At 41.0% G+C, this 20700-nt stretch overlaps 1 protein-coding gene across 2 annotated transcripts in view; it reads left to right on the top strand.

Annotated features, from left to right (window-relative positions):
• Window positions 1-20700, top strand: part of trrap (transformation/transcription domain-associated protein) — a 72169-nt gene that overhangs the window by 9355 nt on the left and 42114 nt on the right. For both annotated transcript variants that reach the window (XM_026350844.1, XM_026350843.1), the window contains 21 exons: window positions 485-685; window positions 1767-1918; window positions 3374-3573; window positions 3755-3972; window positions 4176-4373; window positions 4504-4764; window positions 4939-5100; window positions 5397-5493; window positions 5782-5903; window positions 7130-7300; window positions 7614-7682; window positions 9340-9459; window positions 9806-9925; window positions 10235-10399; window positions 10550-10731; window positions 11265-11463; window positions 15126-15254; window positions 16822-17088; window positions 17225-17431; window positions 19820-19978; window positions 20215-20349. In XM_026350844.1, coding sequence (XP_026206629.1) covers window positions 485-685; window positions 1767-1918; window positions 3374-3573; window positions 3755-3972; window positions 4176-4373; window positions 4504-4764; window positions 4939-5100; window positions 5397-5493; window positions 5782-5903; window positions 7130-7300; window positions 7614-7682; window positions 9340-9459; window positions 9806-9925; window positions 10235-10399; window positions 10550-10731; window positions 11265-11463; window positions 15126-15254; window positions 16822-17088; window positions 17225-17431; window positions 19820-19978; window positions 20215-20349 — 3534 coding nt within the window. The remainder of the gene's footprint in view (window positions 1-484; window positions 686-1766; window positions 1919-3373; window positions 3574-3754; window positions 3973-4175; window positions 4374-4503; window positions 4765-4938; window positions 5101-5396; window positions 5494-5781; window positions 5904-7129; window positions 7301-7613; window positions 7683-9339; window positions 9460-9805; window positions 9926-10234; window positions 10400-10549; window positions 10732-11264; window positions 11464-15125; window positions 15255-16821; window positions 17089-17224; window positions 17432-19819; window positions 19979-20214; window positions 20350-20700) is intronic.

The raw sequence follows: 20700 nt of genomic DNA, 5'->3' as shown, positions 1-20700 counted from the left end.
AAATTGTGTTTGGTCAGTCCCTAGGTACCACAGGGTGGAAAAAAATGGTGTTCCCTGTCATAAGGGTCAGCAGATTTATGATGGCATGGCCTGATACCCACCACGGGGCCCAGTGATGGGTCAAAACATAATTTATCATCAATAGTAGCATTTTCTTTTTTAAGATTACTTAGGCTCAGGTGGCAGATCTGCCCTCTAGTGGTCAACAACGGGTCACAGTTTAACCTGCACATATCCAGCTGAACTAAGATTAATCATTCTCCTTGTCTTTGAAATAATGCTAACCTGTGAAAGGTGCCTTGTGTCTGTATGGTTTCTTTTTTCTATAGTAATTTTGACTGTTAATCTATCCAAAAGGATAGGAATTATTCATTATAACAACCAGTATTACTACTAACAATTATTCAGTTAGTTTCCCGAGCATTGTCTTTTAAATTATGCATTTTAATGACTGTGCTTCTTCTTTTCAACATTTATTTTCCAGGCCTTGTGGCGTACCCTCCGTAATCCAGCAGAGAGTATCTCCCATGTAGCTTATAGAGTCTTGGGAAAGTTTGGAGGCAGCAACAGGAAGATGCTGAAAGAGTCTCAGAGGCTGCATTATGTGGTGACGGAGGTCCAGGGGCCCAGCATCAAGGCTGAATTCACTGACTGCAAAGCATCCATACAGCTACCCATGGAGAAAGTAAGATATGATAATGCCGAGACATGGAGTTTTCACTTTGTTAAATGATTTGCAGTTCTTAAAAGTTTTTCAGTGTCTGAAACCAGTTGGAAGACCCTTTCACCCTTTTTTACCTTTGTGTTTCAGTTTGAGGAAAAAGAAATTAAACGTAAAAGAGCTTGATACTCCTTATTATTGTTCTCCAGAGAGAGCAATATGTCTTTGTCAGTAGCTTGTGTGAGCCAGAGAGAGTGAGTGAAGAGATGTGTGTGTCCTCTAGGTAATTAAATTCATCTCCTGTTTCTTCTCCTCATCCCCAGTCAGTAATCATCAATCTAGTGTGGGCCACCATGACGGCATTATTTACTCTCACTAATGGCTCCTCCTTCTATCTGGCTATCCGTCTGTGTTTTTGCCATTATGGGTGGAGGCAGCACACACACAGATTCACATGCTGCACACCCACATGCATAAGCTAAAGGCACGAATCTGTATGATGCCCATGATGCAGCCATATGGTTAGCTGGCACATTGAGGCAAAGGCAGCTTATCGTGCTGTAAGGTAGACGCCAAGCTCAATTAAAAGTGTTTCAAAAACTTTAGTCTGGGTTGTACAGTGTATTTAAAAAAAGAAAAAGGTAAAAAGGTCAATATCTTTACCTTTACTTTTTAAATGCTTAAATACATGTTATTGAACACTACATGTATATAAGATTTCAGTCAAAACATAAATGTCACGATATCCTAATACACTGGCAGGTCTACATTTCAATTATGCTGTGCCCTCATCTCTCACCCCTCATCCTTTCTCTATTCTTGCATCCTTCTCATCGTCTTCCCTCTGTTCTGAGTGGCATTAATTAGTTCATTTTCTCCCTTTTAAGTGCCTGGCTGCTGTGGCTTGTCAGCACATGATGTAGAAATCATAATGACCTTTGCTCGGCCAGATGGCGTCCGTGTTGCTTCCTGCAAATTAATCACATTGCAACATAATTCCCATAGTAACAATGTAGGAATGTTGGCATTTTGCAATACAGAAGCGTTACATTTGAGAGTGAAAATAGTAGAGATATTAAATAAAAATGTGTGTGCTGTTTCCAAGGCGATAGAGACGGCTCTGGACTGCCTGAAGAGTGCTAACACGGAGCCCTACTACAGACGACAGGCCTGGGAGGTCATTAAGTGTTTTCTCGTGGCAATGACCAGTCTGGATGACAACAAGCATGCTCTCTACCAGCTTCTGTCTCACCCCAAGTAAGTTCATATTTTGGATTTTTCTTTATTTAAATGCTGTATATTGCTTTTGTACTGCTGTATCACTACTGCTGCCATAGATAATTGTTTAATTGACTTAAGTCTACACAAATGACAGGAGGTGATAGAATTAGGTGGCAAGTGTTTGACTCCATGCACACTCAGATCTCCAATCAGTCATCCCCATCTTTCACATTACTTAACTCAACTTGACCTTCAAACCCTACCCACCACAGCAGCTCTGTACCTCCCCTCCTCCGCTTTTCAGTCACACCACCTGCTGACATGACCTGCTTTTCAGTCTTTCATGTCATGTCTTCAGCAGTCTCCCCACCACACACTGCCTCATCAATTTGGTCTCAAGAGCGGGTATTGCTAATTACACACTCGCAGGCCTCCCACCCTCTGCCAGGCTTCACTGCGAGGCAGAGACACATACATGAACAGACAAACAGAAAGGAGGGGTGCTTATCGGGTGGGTTAGTCACATTACCATTATTGATCCCCAGGCAGGGGCTAATGGACTTTCTCCTGTCTGTTTGTGCTACACCATGCCCCTTACACTCTCCTGTCATTACGCACCAACACACGCATGTACACAAATACGGCTGTGTGCACATTTCGGTGGGGATAATGAAGTGTGTCAGTTATGATCAGAGGGGCTGCGCCTGCTGCCTCCTCTTGTCAGATGTCTTGATTTGCACTGTCCTCTCTCTCTCGACACATTTTTTTTTGCTGTTTTTCCTGTCTCTGCTGTTCCCTTTGTTTTCTTTCTCTCTTTCTACTTTCTTCTCTGTCTGCTTCCGTATGTTGTCACTGTAAATATAGCCTTTCAACTTAGAAAGAAAAAAACGTGCATTGAGTATTTTATGATATGGTGAGACCAGAGTGGCAGGCGTGTGAATGAATGAAGGGCAATTGATCTGACAGTCTGACATCTATGCCGCCCCCCACTTTCTCCACCTGCCATGGTTCTCCTTTCCTTTTTCCTTTGCTATCTGCCCCTCCCTCCACTTCTTCCCTCTACTCCTCAAAAGAGCAGTCTTTTAAATGGCAATAATGAAATGAAGTGATCCATCAGGCCTGCCCCTGGTGTGTGGCATTATAAAACACAAGCTCAAGCATGGAGAAAACAGCTGCTCAATCACACCATGGCCCACTTGCCATCAGCTGCAGTAAATAACAAAAATACCAACCAGGGACAAAGAGAAAGAGTCAGAGGAATAGAAAGGCAAAAGGAACTTGGATAAGAGAAGGGAGAGAAAATTTAAGATCACAGAGAGGCAGAGGTACAAGGTTGGGGCCTGTAGACAAGTGTATTTTATTTTGAAACATTAGGCTAACAGGCTGAGCACAAACCATTAAATGATTTTTGGCCTTCCAGTTTAAAGAAAGTGCCACTGCTCAATGCTAATATGTAATGCTAATTGAATGTGTGGTTTTCTCCTCCATTAGCTTCACTGAGAAGTGGATTCCCAATGTCATCATCTCTCACCGCTACAAAGCACAAGACACACCTGCCCGCAGAACTTTTGAACAGGCCCTCACTGGAGCATTCATGTCTGCTGTGATAAAGGACCTGAGGCCCAGTGCGCTGCCCTTCGTAGCCAGCCTGATTCGCCATTACACTATGGTTGCTGTGGCTCAGCAGTGTGGTGAGGGATTTCTGCTCTTCATACTCTCTACATCTAATATTAGCTTTATATGTTGCCCTGGTATTAACATTTATTCCCAGCATAACACAAAAAATTCAATGTTGGTCAATGTTTTATTTGACTAAATATCTAACGTCATTTAATGCTAAGTAATTCCTTCTATCCTCCACCTCGATCCCAGGTCCCTTCCTGCTGCAGTGCTACCAGCTGGGCAGCCAGCCAAGCACAGCCATGTTCCATAGTGAAGAGAACGGCTCAAAGGGCATGGATCCGCTTGTTCTGATTGATGCCATAGCTATCTGTATGGCCTACGAGGAGAAGGAGCTGTGTAAGATTGGAGAAGTGGCCCTGGCCGTCATTTTCGACGTGGCCAGCATTATCCTTGGCTCCAAGGAGAGAGTAAGTCACTAGGAGGAGGGTTCAGTTAGTTCTAAACGTAATAAAGATGTTGGCATTGTGCCTGTTGTTTTTTAACTCTGGTAAACTGTGCTGGTCATCACAATGACTCTGAAACGAGTAAGTGTTTGATTAATGTTTTAATATGTGTATAGTTCTTAAACGGGGTTCAGTAAATAATCTGGACTTCTTGTCTACATCTCTAGGCATGCCAGCTGCCGTTGTTCTCTTACATTGTGGAGCGTCTGTGTGCCTGCTGCTATGAGCAAGCTTGGTATGCCAAACTCGGGGGTGTGGTGTCTATCAAGTTTCTGATGGAAAGACTGCCTCTAATCTGGGTTCTACAGAACCAGCTCACCTTTCTCAAGGCCCTGCTCTTTGTCATGATGGACCTCACAGGAGAGGTGAGAGAAAATTTGTGAATAATGTGATCTTCTTCCAAATGTTTGCAGCAGATGCAAGTTAAAGTTAATGCCTGTTAATATTTGTCTCTGCTATCGCATTGTACCTACAAACTTTCTGATTTTAACACAGGTCTCAAATGGAGCAGTAGCCATGGCTAAGACCACCCTGGAGCAGTTGCTAGTTCGCTGTGCCACTCCACTGAAAGATGAAGAAAAGACCGAGGAGCTGCTGGCTGCTCAGGACAAGTCTTTCCACATGGTCACGCACGATCTGGTCCGAGAGGTCACCTCCCCCAACTCCTCTGTCAGAAAACAGGCCATGCACTCCCTGCAGGTGTTAGCCCAGGTCACTGGCAAGAGTGTCACTGTCATCATGGAACCACACAAAGAGGTGAACCAAGGACTTTCAAGAAGTTTCCTGAAATTGCATATTGTAATTTAATGCTGTGCTAGAAAAACATGAAATGCACCTAAAATTTCAACTTAAACACAAATTACAATGCAATAGGAATTATCGTTTGTGTACAATATAAAATGTATTTTAATGGCATTTCCTTCTCTTCAGGTTTTGCAAGATATGGTTCCCCCCAAGAAACACCTTCTCCGTCACCAGCCTGCCAACGCCCAGATCGGTCTGATGGAGGGCAACACCTTCTGCACCACGCTGCAGCCTCGTCTCTTCACAATGGACCTCAATGTCATGGAGCACAAGGTCTTCTACACAGAGGTATGCAAGATGCAGAAGTCTCGGATTTGAAAAAGTGTGCTGTTGTTATGTTCTATAGGAATACAGAACATTTTAAGATTTTGCATATGCGTCTCGCATACACATGAAAATATAAATGTTTGTGCATCCCCCTTCTTTACCTCCTGAGATATAAAAATGTATTGATTAAAAAAAAAAAAAAAAGATTCTGAACAACTAGATTTTTCCTACAGCGGACTGTCTACATATCTATGAGATTTAGCTCATTGATTATTAATCTCTGACCTTTTGTGCGTGTTTCATCCCTTTCTTTCCAGCTGTTGAACCTGTGTGAGGCAGAGGATGCTGCTCTGATGAAGCTGCCATGTTATAAGAGCCTTCCCTCTCTGGTTCCCCTTCGCATCGCTGCGCTGAGTTAGTAATCCCAGCTAAGATTGATATAGGAGTTTAGCAGTTTTGAAGCTAATTACATCATTTTTACTAATTGTAATTCTCAAACTTGGAGATTTCTCATCACAACATACCTGTTAGTTAGCTCAGTAGTAAAACCTCATTATCTTCTTGTAATATGAAGTATTTCAATAATCTGTATATTTTTATGAGTGGATTATTTTGTTGCTTTATTATTTTGTTGATTTGTACATCTTTTGTCTTTTTCTTGGCAGAAGGAAGTCTTAATTATGTTCTTTCTTTCCTGCTTAGATGCCCTGGCAGCCTGTAATTACTTGCCACAGTCCAGAGAGAAGATCATTGCTGCCCTGTTCAAAGCCCTCAACTCCACCAACAATGAACTGCAGGAAGCGGGCGAGGCATGCATGAGGAAGGTCAGTGCAACGTCTCTCATCCTTTTCTTCTTGCTTTGTAATTGGTTTACCTTGAGTGATAAAATAATACATCATGATGTATAAGAAAAGTTACACTACACAGTGTGCTGTTTTTGTTGTAGAAAAGAAACTTTTAAAATTAGAGTTCTTATTTCTCTTGTTAGACTTAGATGTCTAAATAAGTCACTTTTCACTTTTCACTGTTCATTTCTTTAATTCAGAAATTCTGATTACTCTTTTGCTGCATATATACTTGGATTTGCAGTAACCTGGTTACTTGAGTCCATGTAAACGCACTATCTCACTATTTCCATTAAGCAAAAACACATCCCAGACCCACAGATGTGACCTTTTCTAAATCTGGATTTCCTGATTATGGATCTTATTTCACCTCCTAATTTATCTATTTGTATCATTTGCACTTATTCTATGTTTTGCTAGTTTTTCGTATTTTGTAGTTGTCTGTGTTTGTGTTGTTCTGTTCCTTCCTATTTGATTAGCTTTTTATCTGTACCACTCATGCAATTCGCCATCCTAGAAGTCTTTTGTTAATTCATCCCTCATACCATTTCCCCACCCAGTTATCTTCATATGAACCTCCCTCTGCTTTATCTTACTTTTCCTGAACAAGCTCTGCCGCTATTCATCAAAGTATCCACACCACCATAACCTCTATCCATCTCGCCCAAGCTCTTTGTCCCCTTTTCCTCCAATTTTGGTGTCCTTCATTTTCTTCCTTTACCGTTGTCACTCCTTTTCACTATCCTGTGATTTTTATTTTTTTTCACTCAGCTATTCTCTGCTCTCTCTCCATTCTTTCATCTCTGCCCTGCTAGCCCTAATGAGTGTTGCCATGGCTCGATCGATACAGGATGGAGTGTTTGTTCTCAGTGCTGAGAGGAAAATGAATGTGGCTGCCATGCATCATTCCCTCTCGTCATTGTGAGGGTGTGAGTGTGCGTCATCAGTGTTTGGTGTTGCGAGTTTGCTTATTTACTGCTGACCACGGGTATCATTTGAGTGGCCTTAGACCTTAATGTAGACACAAGAGATAATGAGCAATTTACAGTGCAGATTTTTAAACGACTTGGACTCTGATGTTCAGAGCAGAGCATATTGACACCTCACATTTTATTTAGTATTTAAATTTATAATGCTGAATTTTAATGCTGGAAATTGTTATTAAATTGCTGAAATTATTAATGTGTCTCCGTATTTTATTTTAGTTCCTGGAAGGCGCTACCATTGAGGTGGACCAGATCCACACGCACATGCGTCCCCTACTGATGATGCTGGGTGACTATCGTAGCCTGACACTCAATGTGGTGAACCGCCTGACCTCTGTCACACGTCTGTTCCCCAACTCTTTCAATGACAAGTTCTGTGATCAGATGATGGTGAGACAGGATTTCATCCTCCATGTCTTATTTCACAACATTTGTTTGTATTACAGCACAAAATGCAGTTTCATGCCAAACATGTCAATGAATTTACAATATTTGTGCTGTGGTTCACATTATTTTAGATTTTTATTTAGGGATCTGACTATTTTTGAAATTTGAGTTTGGTTTGGTCAATCAAATCAGGCTTGTAAATAAAACATTTTTCACCCTTAGTTGGTGAAAAACGTTTTATTGTACCTTCTGAACTAGACCAGTGTGTATGTACACACAGTCTCAGTCTTATCTATTATCTGTCTTTCTATTTCAGCAACACTTGAGGAAGTGGATGGAGGTGGTTGTTATAACACACAAGGGAGGCCAACGTAGTGATGGCAGTGTAAGTATACATAGTTCAGACAGCACTGAGAAACGTAATGCAAATGTGAAGCTTTCTTCTGTCACGATGTGTAGACATGTATTTTTCATCTACCATAGCTGAAATCTTGCTTGAATGCAACACAAATGCAGTTTTAGCCTGTAGGAACAAGTCAATGCAGCTGTCTACGGGCACATTTTTTTTCCAGTTGATCTGTTATGCCTAAATCAAACAACTCTCACTGAAGAGGCAGAGAAATTGCCCCTCATACACACAAAGCCATCGTCACATGTAGTCAACACCTCCTCAATGTGGCCTCCTCCCAGATGACTTGTGAGTGGCCATATTACAATGAATGATTAATTGGGCGCCAGGCAGGCGGTGGTGGGCCCAGCGCTGCGTCTCCTCATTATCTTCCCGACAGATAACCTTGTAAAGGCAGAGAAAAGGTGACAGAGAAAGAGGGGGGAAAACGCTGCCTCTTCCTCGTGGAAATAAAGCCCATTTTCTTCCCATCCCTTTTAGTGGGTTCATCCTGTCCCATCTCAAAATGGTGTGTTTAATTAGATGCAAATTGGCCCTTTGTCTTTCCTTCCCTCCAACTCATGTTCTTTGTGCATGTTGACAGCAAAGCTGTCAGTGACAATAAAGCCAGGGCCATGGGGTCAGTTAGCCAAGCCTGATAAAGACAAAAACTGGAGAAAGGGGGGCGGAGCAGGACTAAGGAGGATGGCTTGAAGACATATAGGCATGAAAGACGGTTTTGACAGAGAGAGGGGGGATGTATGGAGAGAAGTAGTAGTTTTAGCAGGAGTAAGGAAAGAATAATTGACTAAAAGGCTTTAACCAAAACAAACCTAAACCAAAATATCAGTTTCTGTTGATGGCATGATATTTCTTTCCTCCAAATACCATGGCTCCAGTGTGGGTTCTTTCCTTGTTAATTACCCAGTTATGAGAGAAGCTGTTTTGAGGTCACACGTAAAGGTTGCTGCTGCTTCCCAAATGATTTCATTATCACCCTGTCTTATCCGCTCATCTTCCATATGAAACAAAGACAGATAAGACACAGACACACAAAAATGCACACATACTGCTCTGCTGACTCTGATCATTGTCTCCCATTTCGGTACAGCCTGCGTTGGAGGGTGTTGAGGTGAGATGTGCCCTGGTGTTGCGCCCTCTGTTGTGACTATCATGTCAGTGATTGAAACTTCGTTGAACCAATGTTGTGCTGGTGAATTGAACCAGTTTTGTAGAAGTGGTGCTGTTGGAGTTGCCCTGTATTTTTTGTGTATGTGCATTTGTGGTCATCTCAGCCTTGCTCTAACCTCACATTTTGACTGTTTAAAAATGTCCACTTCTCTCCTTTTTGCTTTGACTATTACACCTCCAAGATAATGATCATAAAAGGTTTATGAGGATTATCATACACACTGTCCTTTATTTGTTTGTACCTGTGCATTTGCATTCCAAGAACTCATGAGTGTAGTTCCTGGGGGAAGTTATATACCTAATGATCACAGCTGGCATTTTAAATCATTTAACCGAGATTCATCCTCGTCTTTCAACAGTGGCTGTTCATCAAGACTGTCTGTCAGAAACTGTCCATGTGTCGTTCTGTCACCTTTCCAAGCATTTCATCTACTGCCCTGTTCCTTCTGTTCTCTTTCTGTAGGAGATGAAGATCTGTTCTGCCATCATCAACCTTTTCCACCTGATCCCAGCTGCACCTCAGACTTTGGTAAAGCCTCTGCTGGAGGTGGTGATGAAGACAGAGCGGGCCATGCTCATAGAGGTACAACACAGATTCCATTATAAACAGAATTGGAAAGAGTTAGTTAGTTCTAGTGAATAAAAAATCATAACAGAAAGCCTTTGACCATTTGACACTGACAAGAGAAGTTGTTAATTGTAGATGAATGACGCAATGCTAAGACATAGCAACTGTTTTTTCTTATTACCATGAAGTAGGTGATGCATGATACTTAAAAACTTATGATAATAAGTTAATTCTGGGATAATTCTACCCCTGTATATTTATAGCTGATATGTAGTAATAACAAGAAAGTGAAATGATTCCCACATTTCCTTTTGCTGCCTAGCTATTTTTTCTTCTCCTTCACTCATCTCTCTTGTGCCAGGCTGGCAGTCCATTCAGGGAGCCTTTGATCAAGTTCCTGACACGTCACCCGTCTCAGACAGTGGAGCTGTTCATGATGGAGGCTACGCTCAACGACCCACAGTGGAGCCGCATGTTCATGGTCAGACACTGGCAGCGCTAAGTAGAAGTCCTTTCCATTGACATATTTGCCATTAAAACAGCATTTGGTGCTTTTGCTGCCTCAGTAGTGGGCTATAATTAAGGATGTATTGAGTGCTGTGAGGCTCAGTTGCCCCATTAATACAAAATTGAGACAGATCAGATCATAAGTAAATAAAATTCTTACTTTTCTGTATAATGTTTGTTTAAAGGTGTTGTAGCTGTTGATTTAATGCCATGAGTGTATTTTTCTTGGTCTATGCAGTTTGTTGTTTGTATTGTTACATTTTGTATATGTGTTTATATGCAGAGTTTTCTGAAACATAAAGATGCAAAACCACTAAGAGACGTGCTGGCCTCAAATCCCAACCGCTTTGTTCCCCTGCTGGTTCCTGCTGGCACTGCAGCGACTGTTCGACCTGGGTCTCCATCCACCACCACGGCCAGATTAGACCTGCAGTTTCAAGCTATCAAGGTGTGCACATTTTTACTATACCTCTTTTAATTCATACACACACTTATAAAACACAGGCATGTTTTGTTTTCGTTTCAGATCCATACTGCTTAAGTCTCAGTGATTCCATAGTTTAACATCTAACCTATTGTATTTATCTTGTCTGCTCAGATTATCAGCATCATCGTGAAGAATGATGAAGGCTGGCTGGCAGGGCAGCACTCCCTGGTCAGTCAGCTCAGACGAGTCTGGGTCAGTGAGGCCTTCCAGGAGAGACATCGCAAAGACAACATGGCTGCCACTAACTGGAAGGAGCCCAAGCTGCTGGCGTATTGCCTGCTAAGCTACTGCAAGTATGTGTGGTTATTCAAATTATGGTGGGGGTTTGGTTTGTGGTTTAAAAACTTCCTAAATCTTCGACAAAGTTTTTGTAAGAACTGTAAATGGACATTTGAATATCTGTTTAGGGAGAAAATAAGTCTTAATTTTTTAACATTTATTGGACCAAGCATGACTCTGAAATTAAGATCCGTGTCAGTAGAGTGTATGTGTGAGGACTACAAGATAATCACACTGATATTTGACATTAGCATAGTTTCTTGTGTCAACTCACCAAATGTCATTCCAGTCCTTTTTGCTGTAGCACTGAGAAAGAGCAGACTTACTTGGTGCATTAGGCACATAGCAGATGTTTGTTTCAGACCAAGGCAATTAAACCTCAACCACTCCAGCCAGTCATTTTAACAGAGTGTATGCGTTCACTCAACATTCTTTTGTAAATCTTTTAACACACATGTAAAACTTGCTAATTACCATTGTTGACATTTGAAATACTGTTTCTGTTTTCATCTGTGTTGTGACCTTATTAACCCTGTCCCCTTCACAGGCGCAACTACGCAGAGATTGAGCTGCTGTTTCAGCTGCTGCGGGCCTTTACAGGTCGTTTCTTATGCAACATGACCTTCTTGAAGGATTACATGGAGGAGGAGATTCCCAGGAATTACTCCATTGCCCAGAAACGGGCCCTGTTCTTCCGCTTTGTTGAGTTCAATGATCCACACTTCAACGATGAGCTCAAAGCAAAGGTGCGTACACAGGCCATCGGAGCAGCAAAGTCAGTTGATCACTAAAAGTCACAGTGACCTGAAATGTCCCAAATGGCCTTATTATTTGGAGTTGATTATAAATGATGGTTGTAGGTACAATAGACTTAGTAATGACTGCATTTACCAGTAGAAAACGTTCATCCAACCTCAGATAGTGAATTAAGCAGACAATGACGTTGAGCGATTGATTAAGTGGATGGGTAACTGTGAATGTTGTACAGCACGTAAAATTTCCAATGTGTAAAGTTCCTTAGTTGTTTATACAGAGTTTTTGAATGAGAACAAGTCTGCTGTTTTCAGTGGAAACCTGTCAAGGGACGATTTAAGAACAAGTAAAGGGGGGGAAAAAAACATTTTATATTTTAATTTTAAATATTTCATTCTGTTTTTTTCGGTTTCAATTATAAATTGATTATATCCCTTGACCTTCAAATGAAAAGATCACGGAGTTTTCTTGTAAACAAACAGCTGTTTACATCATGCTACTCACCAAAATACACACAAGGTGAAATTAATGTGTTGACTGTGCAACCTTTGCTTTTATTAGCGTGGAATATCTACATCTACAGTATATGGCAATACTATTAAATTATTTGATAGCAATAAATTTGATAAGAATCAGATCATATTTTACTCTTATCACCCGCTGTAAAACTTTGGTGAGGCATTCGGGGACCTGATCTGTGTGTCTTTTATGGTTGGTGTGTTTTGTAGCAGAAGTTCTGTGATAGAGTCAGGAAGGTCGTTTTGTCTGGTTCTAGACCCTCTGAGGCTCACAGATGAATGCTTCTGTCCTCTCTACCTGACCTGCTGCTGCAAGCTTTACAATCATTCCGACTGCTTTTTAATTAAGCTCACTCTCTGGCATTCAAGCACTCATGCATACACACACAGGCAGGCACACACACATATACATATTTTGCACAGCTGTAAGAGGCACACAACCTGGCACAGAGGAGCAACAGCACTGCTGTTAAGTACAAACGGGTCAGTGGGGAAAGCCTGTCATGGCATACTATAGCACATGGCCAAATGACTGTGTGGCCACCACACACAATGGAGCACACTCACAAGGAAATGAAAAGTGCATCCAGACTCCTAAATACAAGGGCACACGCTTGTGTTTATGATGCTCTTCACTGCACACTGCCCTTTTTAACCATGATCCGCTCAGTGTAGCTTCAGCAGCATATGTGCTCAAATTTTTAGTAAAATGTATTGTCTAGGACCCCCGACCCTCCACCCCTCATTTTTCCCCTTAATTGTCCTTTTCCGGTGTACAGCAGATGCCAGCTGTGCGTGTGAGGCAGAGACAGAATGAAAAGTGGGAAAAAGAGAGGATGTGTTTTTGTGACTATATGTTTGTGTTGATTGGAGGTATGAGTTGTGAGTAAGAGAATGAGAGTGGGTGTTACCTCTACTGACATTTAAATAATTGCCTGTAGCATTTTCCCGGAAGCATAATATGACAGGGAAATGTGTATGTGACCATGTTTGTATTATGCCTGAAAGTTAGAGACTCGGGCTCGGCATCACGAGTCTGAAAAATTATTTCACTTCTAGCAAGACTCAGAGAGGATTGTGTAAGACAAGAGAGAGACGGTGTAGGACAGCAGCAATGAATCATCTACGATAGCACAGACTGACCTCACGCTGCTTCTGTATTGCTTCTTTTGTTTTATCCAAATAGTTCTTACAGAAAACAGCTTTTGTGCTTATGTTTTTTTGTTCAAAAGCATTTCGACTATTCTTGGATTAGTTTTCAAGCGGACAAGCAAACAATTAAATGAGAGGAGGAATTTATGAAGTGTGTGCGTTTCACATTCAGCTACTGCTTTCTTTGTTCCCGACATGACATACAGTGGAGCAAAATGTTCCTTTTCTTGTTTTTGTTTTTTTCAGACACCTTCTCTTCTTGCACATTTGGTGTATTGTTATTTTAGTTTAAGAAGTTCAGTTTATATCTAAACACAGTAAGCCATAATCAAAATAGCTTTTTATATAACTTATTTGAATGTTGTAAATCAATTACATAATAGTCTATTTAATATACCACAATTCACACTGCATGCCAGAAACCAAACGAACTCTATGTAGACCTCCACAAAAATTCTTTACGGTGATTCACAAATCAGGGCAAGACCATAAAACCATTCTTAAAGCTTTGAGTTTTTGATTGTGAAAGGGAATAAAACCACAAACCACCAAGACTCTTCTGAGAGTTAGACACAAGTCTTTGGTCAGTTATGTGACCAAGAACCCAACAGCCCCAAACGAGGAAAATTTAGATGAAGTTCTGATTAAGTGTAGGTAGAGAGGGAAAGCAGGACAGAAGAAATGCTAAGTTAGACTGTAACATTATACTGTCACTTGTATAGGTTAGCTGTAACAGTAGTTCACAATAGAAGACAGTCATTATTTGCTCTTTCCTTAATGCATAATTCGATTTCTGGGCCCATCTCCGCTCTATTACAGTAGCAGAGGAGCCCTGGTGGCACAGCAAAATGAAATCACACACTTGTTTTTTTGTTTTTTTTGTTTAAGGAAACAAAATTGGGATATAAGAAAATTAAGACACCTGCAGAATAAGATCTAGGCTCGTTGCCTAGAAGTATTGTATTTGCACAAAATACTCATCACCTAATGGCATTAGAGAGATGAGCTGTGATTTTACAGTGATTGATGTCAGAGAAGCTTAGAATTAATAGAGACAGAAGACACTGGAGTACAGGCCGAGGCTCCATGGATTTTTTTTTCCCGTGTCTTCATTCAGGGGTGCGTGTATTTGTGCATGTGTGTGCGAGTCTATCAACCATGCTTGTGTGAATGATGTGCTAATGGAAGAACTGGAACATATGCTGCCATAGCTCGCTCTGAGCGATGCCCTGTCCTCCCCAATGATGGATTGAATAGGAGAGTTCATTAACAGATAGCAGCTTCCTTAATAAATGCAGTCATTTGCTGTATTGTGGTTGTGTTAGTCTGCATTTTATTAGCTAAATGAAGCCTGTGTTTTCATTCACATGTCCCTGGTATGAGTCCCTGCGGGTTTCAGGTTGTTAGTAAATATCATTTTAATCCTCCCCGCAGAGATTGTTAGAGCTGTAGATGTTATTTTTACTTTCAGTGCTTTTGGTTTAATTAAGAAAACATATAATGGGCCTTTTAGTATTATCTCAATAGTGGAAATAGCATTTTCTGCTATTCTTTAAATTCCACAACTTTTATCAACATTGTTTGGGATTTGACATGACTGCGCCATAAGTCTGTGTTTATGCTCTAAGTTCTTTATTCCTCTCTAATGAATCAAAGTGCCCCCCCCCCCTGTTATTATCAATCTGAAAAGAACCTGTGTCCCTTTGATTATAGAATAGATTTTAAAGTAGATTACTATTTCATCATTTAATTATGTGCCATGAAAAGCTGTGACGATTTTTCTTTTATATAACTTTTGAAAGATTACACTTGGTGATTTCACTGATTAGTCTCTTCTGTCTTGAAGGTCTGCTATGGGTGAAATAATCTGTTGTCGTCTTTTAAAACCGGAGGGAGTGACGTTTGCATTTCCCCCTAGCTAAGTGAGAAGAATATTTGGCGATTTCTTATAATTAAAATAATTCCACCGCATGCTTATTTTATAGGTGCTGCAGCACATCTTGAATCCAGCCTTCCTATACAGCTTCGAGAAGGGGGAAGGTGAGCAGCTGCTTGGACCACCAAACCCTGAAGGAGACAATCCTGAAAGCATCACCAGTGTCTTCATCACTAAGGTATCCATGTAGACAAACGCTTTCTTCTCTCTTGTCATTTTGCCCGCTCTCTTCTCCCCCTTTTTTTTTTATTATTTTGTTCATTAATCAACAGCTTTGTCTCTTTATCTGCCTCTCTGATTTCATTACCTCCTGCATTTCCTCTCATAATGTCTTATCAGTCCAACACATCTCCATACTCTCAGTCATCATCAACTGCATCCCACTTAGCCTCATTCTGCTTCTCTCATGGCCATACATTCACATAACTTGATCATTTAATTGCTGTCATTTAATCGTTCTCTTCTTCCCTATCGTCCCTTCTATCTGTCTTTGTTTTACTCTCACCCTCCCACCAGTCCCTCTTTCCATCATGTTTCATTCATCAGGTCACACTATAATTTGTGGTGTAAATGTCATGGTGTGACCATGCTAAAGGTCACCATGTTTGTTTGTGCTGTGGCAGATCTCATCACTGACTAACACCAGCCCTAATGGCTGCTAATGGCTCTTCTACGGTCTGGTTAAAACTCATTTCCTCAGTCACCTCCCTCTCTCGTTCTGCTCTCCTCTCCTCTGTACCTCCTCTTTAGTGAATTCAGATGTTGATGGGTATTTTTGAAATTCGTTTTGAAATATAGTCTCAATAAGAGAAAAAGTACATTACTTTCTGCTGCAATTTCATTGAAGTGTAATTTTAGAAGTAAACATCAGTCAGAGTTGCAGTATATTATGTTTGCAAATCAGGAAAACAATATATTCAGTACAATGTGTCTCTATAATTTATGTACATGAGTGCATGAAGTAAACAGAGGTTTCTGTAGAGGCCAACATGTCTCAGGCATTTTCGCGCGTAGAACAGAAATGTGTATTTATTTTATATACAAATCTCTCGGTACCTATAAAAATAGCATTTGATTTACTGTTATTGTTCAACAATTCACTCGAATCCCTGTAGATACAAGAAATAGTAATGAATGAGTAAAAACATGATCAGAACTGCTGTGTTACAGTTAAAAACAAACACAATCAATTTAACATAATAGAATACAAATCATTGTGTTGTTCATGTTCATATTGAAAACATGTTTATTATTGACGTTATTAGAGTCAGGAGATAGCAAATCAAGAGTTCAATCAAGGAAACCAGTTTAGAGGTGTGAGTCAGAGCTACCTTTTCTATTTAACTCGAATATTTCGATTGTTTGTTGTTCTAAGCATCTGCTGACGTGAACCATGCCTCACAAAAACAGATCTCAGAAGGTTGAAGTTTTGGTTTGCATAAAGCTGGAAAGGGTTACAAAGTCAACTCAGAGAGTTTAGATATTCATTTTAAAAAATAAAAATCATTTTAATTCTGTGCCCACATGCCCTACAAGTGGGAGCCAGATAGGATCCCTCCAAAGATGAAACAGAATGCTCAAGACCTCAGAGCAACAGAGAAATCATTGGAGTTGATTACCATTTCTGCTCATGAGTCAAGTGTTCACATACTTTTTATTTTCTGAGCTGTGGACAGCATTATCTTTCCCTATTTGACTTTCAATAAACAATACTTAATCCCACATTTGTCTCATTTGTCTGTAAGGTTCTGGACCCAGAGAAGCAGGCTGACTTGCTGGACTCTCTGCGAATCTGTCTGCTGCAGTTTTCCACCTTGCTGGTGGAGCATGCACCCCACCACATTCATGACAACAACAAGTCTCGCAACAGCAAGCTGCGTCGTCTGATGACTTTCGCCTGGCCGTGTCTTCTGCCCAAAGCCTGCGTAGACCCTGCCTGTAAATATAGTGGCCACCTGCTTCTGGCCCACATCATTGCAAAGTTCGCCATTCACAAGAAGATTGTCTTGCAGGTGAGAAGGAATGACGATCAAGAAAAATGAGAATGGGTTTTTAATAAATGAAGAGCTAAAGGCATATATAAAAAAGTCCTACAACTTGTAAATCAAATCCTTGAGTGAGTATGTGTATTACTTTTCCTTCTCACAGGTCTTCCATAGCTTACTGAAGGCACACACAATGGAGGCTCGAGCAATTGTACGGCAGGCCATGGCCATCCTGACCCCAGCTGTGCCTGCCCGTATGGAGGACGGCCACCAGATGTTGACCCACTGGACTCGCAAAATCATTGTGGAGGAGGGACACACTGTGCCACAGCTAGTCCACATACTTCATCTCATAGTGCAGCATTTCAGGGTGAGCTGATATAAGAGACATAATCATAACAATTCAAGTGGATCAATAGTGCACCTCACTAATCAATCACTTTTGAAAGTATTCATTTCAAGTTTATTCATTCATGCAGTCTGATGCCGGCAGTACAGTCAAAACAATTCTTATAGCCATCCCTAGCTGTCATTTACATTGTATGGTGCCCAAAATACACCACACTAAGTTTATGAGGGTGGCTGATTACTGATGACAGCATGTCTGCATCTTATCCTTTACATTTTATGGAATTTTGAAGCAAGATGCCACCACGAGGAGTCAGAGCTGCCACTCGGATGTGCATGCACGACAGTTTGTTGTGGCTGCTGCTAGCTCAGGACTCAGTGTGGCTTCAGCAATTGCAGAGAACCACATGGGGTAAAGAGTGGAGCAGCTATTTTTACTGATTATCTCAATGCCCTGAATTCTGTGACACCTTTTAACCAGTCAATGGGGCAATGTCATTAAAAAGTTGGCTCATTTTGCATGGCCCAATTAATAGTTTTTATGTTATGATTTAGACAAACTTGAGTGTGATATTGGCAGTAGCCATAACTACGATGCTGTGCTCTGTTGTCTCCTAGTCAGAAGCTGGATCATTAACATCACTGGGCAGTGAAGCTAATGGTAACTGCCTGCTGTCCATTATCGCCCTAATGCACATACATTCTCAGACACACCCTTACTGACCGTGATTAGCAGAGTCAAATAACACATTGTCCACACATCATCCAACGCCAGCAGGGGATCACTGGCCTTTAGGTTCGCTTTCTTACTTTGGCTTTTTCTGCCATCTCACTCCTTCTGCTGATGTTCTCGGCTTGGCCAGTCAGAACGACAGTCTCTTAGCAGAAGACTGACATTTTCCTCAGCTCCCCTCTCTATCTCACTGACAGGCTGCTCTCACTGGGCCAGATGACTAATCTAATGTAATCACATCAGCATAATTACACTGGGGAGGAGATAATGACATACAGATGAGACTGTGTGTGTGTGTGTGTGCGCGCGTGTGTGTGTTTGATAAAGAGAGAGAGAAAGATTGTGTGTGTGTGTTTTTCTTCTTGCACATGTGATGGACAGGGCTTAGCTACTCTGTCATTAAGGGACTGTGAAGTCCTGCTCTATCGACTATAATTACCCTCAAAGTGAACAGCTTTAATATTCTTTGACACTGGCAACAGCCCTCAGATAGACATCTCATCTCTCTGCTTGTGTCTGTGTGTTTGAGAGTCCCAGTTCAGTTTGCGATGAAGATAAGTGACTCTTGAGTGTGACGCTTGAGAGTGTGAATGCTTGGGCTCAGTGTGTGTCATCATGTCCTTGAGATTAAGTGGGAGTACGACTTTATAGTTTGTTCCTTTTCACTTGGTGTCTCAGAATGATTGAGCACCCTGTTTAACTTTGTGCATGTTATCACCCCAAAATCTAGAGCAAAGTATCTGAACTGTAGGAAATAAATTACACTTTTCTCATTAATGAATGTTGTTGCCTTCATCATAAATACGCTCTCTGGGTCTGCTGACCAGTTCTGCTACACCAGCGGCTTCATTTATAAAGCTTAAATGAGTTCATGAGACATCTCAGTTGACCAGAAACCTCTGGCTTTGAGGATTTTAGACAAACAAGGTCCTCTGGGGACACATGAAGCATTGCTTTAGGGCAAGAAGCTCTCAGTAACATGCATACATTGCCTATTTGAGATACACAGACCACCAATGGCACTCACTCTCACTGTTAGATGTGGTTGCTCAGGAAGTGGAAGTCTCATTTACCTATTTAACATCATGATGTTAGTGGGCAAGAGATCTTTAGGGATGGTAATTTTCTCAGCTGAGGTTGTTCTCCACATCTGCTATGGGTTGTCTGAGAACAAGTTAGAGAACCAAGAATTGGAGTTAAATATAAAACCAATGAAGATGAGTAAGCAAAATGTATGTATGTTTTTTTTTTTCTTATTATAATTGTATTAGTCATATAGCATTTTTGGTCCTTCTGAATTTTAAAGAGAAGAGGCTTTGGCCATCACATCACATGGTGTGATAGAGTTCACTGCTGGTAGAAATTGGTGGTGTATCTCACTACCAAACAGGGTTGTTTGTAAACTGAAATAATATGCTAGTCTTTTCCCACTTGTCAATAATTGCATACTCCATTGCTTATGTGGGTGATCTTTTCTGTTTATTATAAACTTTGCCTTCGGCGTCAGTGACCATCTGCTGTTGATTCCTCAGGAAAAGCAGTGAAATCCTACGTGACACCAAATGATTAAAATAGCAAATATAGAAGTTGGTGAACAAGAATCAGTAATTTTACATTACTAAATGTATGGATTTACCAATTTTGCACAATAATTCTTACATTTTTCATTCTTATCAGGTGTACTACCCTGTGCGCCACCATCTTGTTCAACACATGATTAGCGCAATGCAGCGTTTGGGCTTTACCCCAAGTGTGACCATAGAGCAAAGGAAACTGGCTGTCGACCTGGCTGAGGTGGTCATCAAGTGGGAGTTACAAAGAATCAAAGACCAGCAGGTATGTTCTTGAAATACATAAACCCTATTGTCATTCCCAAATAGGGAATTTCAAACTGTTCTGATCTCTGCATCATTATTACTGTTTCATAAGCTAAAGTTTGAGTATAACATTTTTGTTTTTAGATACATACACTCGACTCATTATCTTGTAGGAGTAGACCAGAATGACAAGAAATGAACTGTGATTATGTTAACACATGGACTCATCCTCTTGTCCATCCTCTCTTGTGGCAGCCGGAGTCTGAGACAGATGTAGCCACTGGCGGTGAAGGGACCAGTGGGGCAGCTGTGAAAAGAGGACTGTCTCTGGATGCTGCTGCTGGACAAGATGTCAAGAGGTTCCGTACAGCAGCAGGAGCTGCCTCCACGGTAAGCTTAATCAGTTGTCACTCATATACCACTAGAATGTGGCTGTGAGTGGCAGGTCCCCATGCTCAGTCGCTTTAGCAAGAAAATAGCTATACCGTACTTCATTAAATCTTGTTATATTCTGTTACATCCTCCAAACAGAACATACATCCACTCACATTAAGAGTTTTTGCTGAGTGTCCCTGCGTGACTCTTTGACCAAACAATCATTTTCACATCTGCCTGGGACAAAAATGGCTATCGAGAGATGACAACAACGTTGTTGTTGTTTTTTAATCTATTTTTTCTTAAAACTGTACTGCAGCCCAACATCTGTTTCCACCATGTATGCATTTGTCACATCAAACACCT

Source organism: Anabas testudineus, chromosome 19 (assembly GCF_900324465.2).
Source record: "Anabas testudineus chromosome 19, fAnaTes1.2, whole genome shotgun sequence".
Lineage (NCBI taxonomy): Eukaryota > Metazoa > Chordata > Actinopteri > Anabantiformes > Anabantidae > Anabas > Anabas testudineus.
This window is presented reverse-complemented; position numbering and strand designations above follow the sequence as displayed.